The sequence below is a fragment of the Myotis daubentonii genome, chromosome 2 (genome assembly GCF_963259705.1).
Source record: "Myotis daubentonii chromosome 2, mMyoDau2.1, whole genome shotgun sequence".
Lineage (NCBI taxonomy): Eukaryota > Metazoa > Chordata > Mammalia > Chiroptera > Vespertilionidae > Myotis > Myotis daubentonii.
Window position 1 is genome coordinate 53,063,457 of NC_081841.1, and position 8,186 is coordinate 53,071,642.

Genomic DNA, 8,186 nt, shown 5'->3' on the forward strand with positions numbered 1-8,186 from the left:
CTTGCTGGTCTGGTGGGATTTAGGCCCACACATGGAATTTCGTAACTAGGGAGGCCTTGCTAGATAGACTGAGTATAAACACTCAGTTATTCCATAGACTCTTGACTGCCTTTCTTCATACCATTCCTACACCCCACACCTCCCAGATTTGGACCCCTTCCCTCCAGGTTCACTGCAGGCTCAGCACTGAGATGGCCCAGCCCTGATTCCCTACAATGGTTTATCTTTGTATAATTGTTGATTGTTTTGAGCCTGTGCCTCTATTCCTGAAGCAGCCTTCAGGCTCCATACACTTCTCCCTCAATAATCTGAGTATTTTAAAAGGAGAAACCTGAAAAATTAACTGATGACCTTGATCTACACAGACAGACCCCTCAAGCCCCAGCTTCCTTTACTTTCACCTGAATTTGGGAGACTTCTTCCTAATGAACAAGAACTATTGCTCAGAGTGAATGACAAAAGCATTTTATTGAAAATTCACCCATAGATGGATAGAAGGAAGGAGAAGAGCTGGATGGGACACTGAGTGGTTCTTGTCCTGACCTTGCAGGGCCAGTTGCTGCCAAGTGACGAAGGAGTTGGTCCTGATGTAGAGAGATATCTGGAATCTGGTAGGAGATGGCACTGGGCTGGGAGGGCACATATATGATCCCAATTATTCTGAAGATGAAGCGTGTGGTTGTGTTCTCCTCTGTCCATATGGGGTGAAGAGTCGGCTGACAACCTTCCCATTCCAGATAAGTCACCAAGCCCACATTGAGAAGAAACTACCAAACTCCAAAAGGGCAGAGTCCATACCCTGGCACTGAGGTGACACTGGTAAGATGAGTCCCAGAAAGGTGAGCGTGAAGATGGAGGTGAAGGAAGCACAGAGACACCAAGACTGGGCCCAGCTGGGCTCAGGGGGCTGCAGGGACCTCATCTCCTCTATCGGTGGGATCTCTTGGTCAGGGTGGTGGAAGAGATGATCTTGCTGCTGGAAGCACCAAACCCATAGCCGCTTCCAGAGCCAGAGCCAAAGCCACCGCCCAGGCCAAACCCAGAGCAGCTTCCTAATCCTCCACCAATGCCTCCTGCGCTGGCAGCACCACCAACCACGGCTGTGGGAGAGAAGCAAAGGACACGGTTATTCCAACAATGTGGGCAACCAAGAGTTGCAGCTCAAATCAGGGTGAACAAATGGGCACGGCAGGAACCAAAGGTACTTACAGATGCTCACAGCATTCTGGCATTCTCCAGACATTCTGTGGGAGAGAGAAAGAGCAATGAGCCACAGCAGAGCCCAGAGCCACACTTCATTCAATAAGCAGGTGTAGAGCACCTTTCCCATGGTTAAGAAGGCAAATTTAAGGCCTGACTCTGAACCTATTATCTAACACTGTGCTTGTTCATAATGCACCAGAGCAGCATTAAAGCAGGTGGCCCCACGGAAGTGTCCCGGACCTGCCTTAGCCCCAGACCTCTCCATTCCTCATGTTCCCGCCCTGCCTGCCCCCCCTCACCGGCACTCCTCGCCCTCCAGCAGCTTGCGGTAGGTGGCGATCTCAATGTCCAGGGCCAGCTTCACACTCATGAGCTCCTGGTACTCCCGGAGCATCCGGGTCAGCTCCTCCTTCGCCTTCCTCAGCGCAGCCTCCAGCTCTGCGCGCTTGCTGCGGGCGTCTTTCAGGGCCAGGTCCCCACGCTGCTCAGCATCAGCCACGGAGGCCTGCAGGGTCTGACACTGTAGACAAGGGCATGAGACAGACGATCGTCAGTGTCCTCCTGTCAAGACCTCTACATCTGTCCCCTCTCCTGTTTTCTGGACTTAACATGTCAGGGTTTGTCTGTCCTTCTCCCCACCTTCCCTGATGCACCTTCTTATGCATTTCATCCACTCCAGCCAGGGCCCACCAATGCCCCCACCAAACTGGTTAAAAAGCAAAACCCAATGAAAAAGAGCCAAGAAATCTCATTTCCTGGGCTGGCATGTCATGTTAACTAGGAGACTGCTGAGAAGATCTGGGTATGGCTTATGTAAAGAGCTACAAATCCCCTGCAGACAAGCTCAGGATCTTCTGGCCTCATGCCTTATCTGCTCATCTCATGTAGAGACATCTGTTAGGCCCTGGCCGTGTACTGCAGCTGGGAGGAGGTGACACTTACCTGCTTCTTGACGTTCTCAATCTCAGACCGCAGCCTCTGGATCATCCTGTTGAGCTCTGCAATCTCACTCTTGGTGTTCTTCAGGTTGTCGCCATATTGGTCAACTGAGGTCTGGAGCTGCTGGAACTAAGACACAAGAGACACAGGGAACCAGGGGTCAGAGGTGTCTGAGTAGGGTCTATTCTCAGATCATCCCAGCAAGAATTGCCACAGGTGGAAGGAATAAAACAAAATGTCACATAATCTCAAATCAGACCTCAAAGAATCAGTTCATCTCTGACTTCTCTTGGACTCGAGCTGATAATTGCCTGCTCACAGACATCAAAAGCAAAGCCCCAGAAGCTACTCCCAACCCCTGAGAAATCTTCAGGACCCACCTTGCTCTGGTACAGGGCCTCAGCCTCGGCCTTGCTCTTCTGAGCAATCTCTTCATATTGGGCCTTGACTTCAGCGATGATGCTGTCCAGGTCCAGGCAGCGGTTGTTGTCCATGGACAGGACCACGGAAGTGTCACTGACGTGGCTCTGCATCTGGGACAGCTCCTACAGGGAAAATGTCTCACATCAGGCCACCTGGAGAGCCTTCCCTTCTCTGAGACCAGGAATCTGCTGTCGTCACAGAAATGGCCATGCCACAGGTTCAGATGGAAGCAGAGTCAGCATTCCCAATGTGGTGGGGCAAATTTCTATGTATAAATCAAGTGGTTGTGACATTTCAAGACAGGAAAGCAATGTTTGGAGTCCTTACTGTTCCCCAGGGACTATCAGCCAATCCATGTCAGTGGGAAGCTAGTTCATTGGATGAAAGAAAATGGAATAGATTCATTTCACTAGAGAAATGCTAAATGGCAATAAACTCTATCCCATGCAATCTTTAGATCTAATCACCTCTTCTAAGACATCTGGTTTTAAGAACCTCTCACATTACCTCTTTCTATCCATGACCTTGCTGAGAACCCACCTCCCTGAAGTAAAGAGTTAGAGTCCTTTCAAAGAACTGTGAACTCCAACCAGCAGCCTCATAGATGGAGGATTCCCTTCCCTGAATAGAGGGGGCAATGGAGTCCTCACCGCAGCATAGAGGACCCTCAGGAAGTTGATCTCATCATTAAGGGCATCCACCTTGGCCTCCAATTCCACCTTGTTCATGTAGGCAGCATCCACATCCTATAGAGGAAGAGTGGGGAGAAGAGATGCGCTACAGTAATTATATCAGGGGGCAGCAGATGTTAAGTGACACAGAAAGGCTTCTCAGCACCAGGTGAGGTAGTGAGGAACGAAGCCATTTGACATATTCTGCCTCTAAAGCCATCTGCAGACATGGATGTTAATTATTTAAACAGGGTTTTTTCCCAGCCTTAATTGCTTAGGACCTGGTTCAGTTAGATCTGGATAGTATCAAATGTGGTGGAGATGAGGCAGAGATGGACCAACCCCATGATTCCAGCCAAAGACCACTCCGGAGGGAAGGGTGTGCTCACTGCCCTTTCCCAGCCTCCTTTATCCCCTACCTTCTTGAGCACCACAAAGTCATTCTCAGCAGCTGTGCGTTTGTTGATCTCCTCTTCATACCTGGGGTGGAGATGGAAAGGAAAAGACAGAAACCCCACAGTGAGCTAGTTTTTCTCAACAACCTGCTACTCCTTTCAAACATCTATTTGGAAATATCCAGCTAATTGGCTACATTTCCCCATTTCATACAAATATTCGTTCAACCTACGTTTATTGACTAATGACCAGGCATGAGGTACCAGTCTAGAACCTGTTTTATTCAGAGAAGTGAAAAACAAACTTTAAAAAGACTGTTTTCAAGAGATAAGATATGAGGGGAAAACCGGCAATGATCTGCTTGATTTTATTTCCATAGGAGTTCTCTTTGTTTCATGTGAGAGTGAACTGAGTGTGTTGGTATCTTCTCAGCTGCACCCCATAATGAGTCAGCATAATAATAAGAGCTACTATGGATTGAATGTTCATTATATGTCCATTGCTACCTGCTTTCTTTTCCTCATTTAATTTCATTTATTCTCAACATATAAGATAGGACTATTATCCCCATTTAAATATGGGGAAACTGAGGTTCAGAGAGGTTAAGAAGCTTACTCAAGATCACACAGCAAGTGAAAGAATCAGTATTTAATCCAAATCCATCTGTCTCTACAACCTATATTCTTCTGCTCATGGTATTGTATTTTTCATCTGTTTGAACTAATCTTGTTTGTATATGGCAAACCCAGCTCTTTGAATGTATCATTCATCTTATATTTGGGAATTTAGGATTGCTAGACCTTACCCCATTAAAATGTAACCGTGGCAATACAGGGGAGTAGACTAGAGGACCTTCCTGATACCTTTGGGATATCTTCAGAGCCTGGGATTCTAAATGACTGGAAAGGAGCCCAGGAAGTCTGGGACATGGCCAGGCAGACTTGTGAGATGGCATCCCCTCTTTCTTCCCCCACGTACTTGGTCTTGAAGTCCTCCACGCTGTCCTGCATGGTCTTCAGCTCAGACTGCAGGCGTCCTTTGTCATTGACCAAGGAATCCAGCTGCTTCCTGAGGGCACTGAGGTAGGCCTCAAAGAAGGGCTCCAGGTTTTTGGTGGATGTGGTGGTCGTCTGCTGCTGGAGGAGGTTCCACTTGGTCTCCAGGACCTTATTCTGTTGCTCTAGGAATCGCACCTGTGTTTCAAAAAGGTACAGAATGAGGGCCTGAAGCTTCGACAGGAGAGTTGGCCATGGCAACACCAACCCCTTCAATCCAAGTCAAACAGGGGGCCCAAGAGCCATTCAAGTAGGGCCATCCTGTTGCAACTCCAGGAACCATCACTGGGTCAACATGGTGATCCCCACTTGTGAGCTCCTGGCAACAAGTGGGCCCAGTGGGTTGTGAAGAACAGAGCACAGACAGAGCAGCAGAGCCTGTCCATGTAGCAAGAACAACTTCCTGAATAGGGATCCAGGGGCCCTGGGATGAATTGCTAAGAACACTGAACCTCTATGAAATAACAAAATAAAACAAAATTAGGGGATACACCCATAGTCTGAGTGCTTGCATTCAAAGTGATTCAGACCCATACCAAAGGAATGATAAATTCACTGCAGATTTTTTAAAAACGCTTACTCATAAATGCACTTGGTATGTCCCTGTGAATGTATGTACAGCTGAGGATACTTAATTAAGATTCAGTTCTGCAAGGGGACTTCCCAGAACTTTCCCTTTGGCTATGAAAAGATCTAGACAAATAAATCAAGGTAGCAGCTTAGCATGACATTTCCACTTTATGTGCTTCAGAATTAAAATAAAAGCAGGTAAGGGCAACTGATCACAATTTGAACCAAAAAGGTGAGATGAAACAAGCACCAAACCTTTGGTCTTGCTGTTATATCTGTATGCCCTAGAGTTGCAAAAAAGCCTTTTAAGCTACTATTGGTTTATTCAAACTAGCAAGGAGAGCAAACAATCCCACACAATCTATTCCAAGATTGTTCATCCTTGCCTCATACCGCTAAGCGGACTAAGACTTGGAAGCATAGAGACCCGGGGCATCCTTGACTGAGTGTGCTACACTTATACATTCAGTTATTACTCATTGGATACTTCAGCTCTCTGAGGCTAATCTGCTTGCTATCGTCCGTCATACTTAACTGCAATTGAGTTTGAGGACTTGAATCTCTAACCTTGTATGCAAAAGGAAGTTGGACTACAAAAAGAACAGGAGAGACCCATCCTCTCATCTCTTTAAACAGACCCAGATAAGCAATTTTGCCCAGAGTTAGGAGGGGACCTAGATTCTGCCATTGAAGTCAGCCTCTTTTTTATTTGAGAAACCAGCCCAGTTTTCTTCTGTTACAACAGACGTGCTGACAGTTAAATTATTGTATTAACTACAATTGTTAGTTAATTATTAAATTATTAACTGTGTTATTTTCAAACCAAAATCTGAGAAAAAGGAGGGAAACTATGAATCCACTTTATAGCTAGGGCAATTAGACCCAGAAAAGTTGAATGATTTCCCAAGTATCACACAGCACATCTAGAAAACTCCAAATGTTTAGCTACTTTGACAGCCCACCTGCCATAAAACAAGAGACTCAGAACACTGACTCACCTCCAACAGCTGGAAAATGGAGGCCCAAGTAGTTCAGTGGTTTTCCCATGGCAGGCTCAGGTCTGAGATGCCGGGACTCTAGGAACCCTGGCTTCTGCCACCTTATCTGGCCAAGGGGATGCTCACCTTGTCAATGAAGGAGGCAAACTTGTTGTTGAGGGTCTTGATCTGCTCTCGCTCCTCAGTCCGGACCTTCTGGATCTCGGGGTCGATCTCCACATGGAGTGGGGTCAGCAGGCTCTGATTGATGGTGACCTCCTGAATCCCCCCAGCAGGGCAGACGGGGACGCCACCCCGTCCACCAAACGAGCCCCCAAATCCACCACCAAAGCTGCCAGCGCCAAAACCAGCACCAAAGCCACCAGCCCCAAAACCTCCCCCAGCCCCAAAGCCACCACTTTGCCGGCATCCGGCCATGCTCATGGAGATGCTCTTGTTTCCCCCGAGGTTGTAGAGGCTCCTGCTGCCAAAGCCCCCAGAGGAGCAACGGCCTGCACCCCCAGACATGGAGGCCGAGCTGAAAGCAACCCTCTTGCCCCCACCGACGACGGCCGAGCCACAGCTAAAGCCCTGGGACCCGCCTCGGGCATATTGCTGTCTGGAGATCATGGCTGGAGAGAGGAGAGTGAGCTCCGAGTTGTCAGAGAGAAGCAAGAGGGGTCAGGCCGGTGAATGCCTCAGCGCTAGCCTGGGTCTCTTATATGTGCTGGAGCAGCAGGGCTTGGTTGCAGGGGCATAAAGGAAAAATCTGAAACATTTCTGGGCTTGGCCTTTGGCACCAGCCCATCCTTCTCACACTTGCTGAGCATGTCACTAAACACACCTACAGAAGTCATTCGGAGGGCACAGGTAACTGGATCCCAACACACTCCCTCCAGGAGAACCTGAATGGGTGCCCCAGGGCCTCCTGCATCAGAGGCCCTGCCTGGCCCCACCTCCCAGGTCCCCCACCCACTCCCCTTCCGTCTCACCAGCCTGCCGGTGGCCTCCCTGCTCCAGACAAGACAACCCATCGCCTGTTTTCTCACTCCACAGAATTTGGAACCTGAGGGCCTGGGTTCAAATGCACAACCTGCCCTTACCAGCTCTGCAAACCTGGAGCAAGTCCCTCTCTGAAACTCATTTGCTTCACCTGTAAATTAGAAATGTTGCTTGGTTAACTGTCAGGAGCTGCACATATATTTGTTATTATTGTCATTAGTATTCCTCCATGTGCACTTGGCCCCATGTACACATACCAAGGGGGAAATCTGTATTATAGCCTATAGCCGTCCAAACCTAAGTCAAGATTCACCTCTGCTCCGTTTGCTGCCCAGACATGTGCTTGCCTCCACCAAGACAGAGCCTGTTCTGTTTTCTCATAATTGGTCCCAGTCTTCAAAAATGCTTGTAGCTTTTTTGGTGCTGGGGACCCTTTTGGTAGACTGGTGAAACCTATGAGCCCCTTCTCAAAGCAGTGTTTTCAAATACAAAATGCTACTTTTCACCCCTAACTTAAATTCTTCCCCGCTGAGTGCAACAAACAGGCCTATGTTCAAATCCCACCTGTTGCCACTAACTAGGTGTGCAGTCTTGAGCAGGTCAACTAACCCTCCGAACCCTTTCAACCCATCCTCTCATCCATAAAATGGGAAACCTGCCTCATAGATAATAAACAACATACTTATAGGGCCTGGCACTTAGTAGGTCAGTAACATTCATTCTTTTCTTGCCCGGGCTTTGCCATTGCCACTCATGAGGAGACATTGGATAGATCTGTACCCGTCTCCTCTTCTCAGTTCCTCACGACACTGCTGGTCCAAATCTAGGGAGCACCAGTGACCAGGATCTGGATATTTTCCCCAGGCCTGAGCTGACCCTGACTGAATGAAAGCTGATCACGGCAAAAATGAACAGCTCCCTCCATGCAAAGGGAGAGAGCAGGACCCTAG

The 8,186-nt window shown here is 48.3% G+C and overlaps 1 protein-coding gene across 1 annotated transcript; it reads right to left on the bottom strand.

The window, feature by feature from the left end:
• Positions 1–449: 449 nt before the first annotated feature.
• On the bottom strand, positions 450–6,939 carry KRT4 (keratin 4). The gene is made up of 9 exons (XM_059682979.1): positions 6,382–6,939; positions 4,611–4,825; positions 3,656–3,716; positions 3,216–3,311; positions 2,523–2,687; positions 2,146–2,271; positions 1,503–1,723; positions 1,210–1,244; positions 450–1,100 (listed from the first exon to the last, which is right to left on the bottom strand). Exons 1-9 carry the CDS (start codon positions 6,862–6,864, stop codon positions 928–930), a joined length of 1,575 nt encoding a protein of 524 aa, XP_059538962.1. The 5' UTR covers positions 6,865–6,939; the 3' UTR covers positions 450–927.
• Between the last annotated feature and the right edge of the window lie 1,247 nt (positions 6,940–8,186).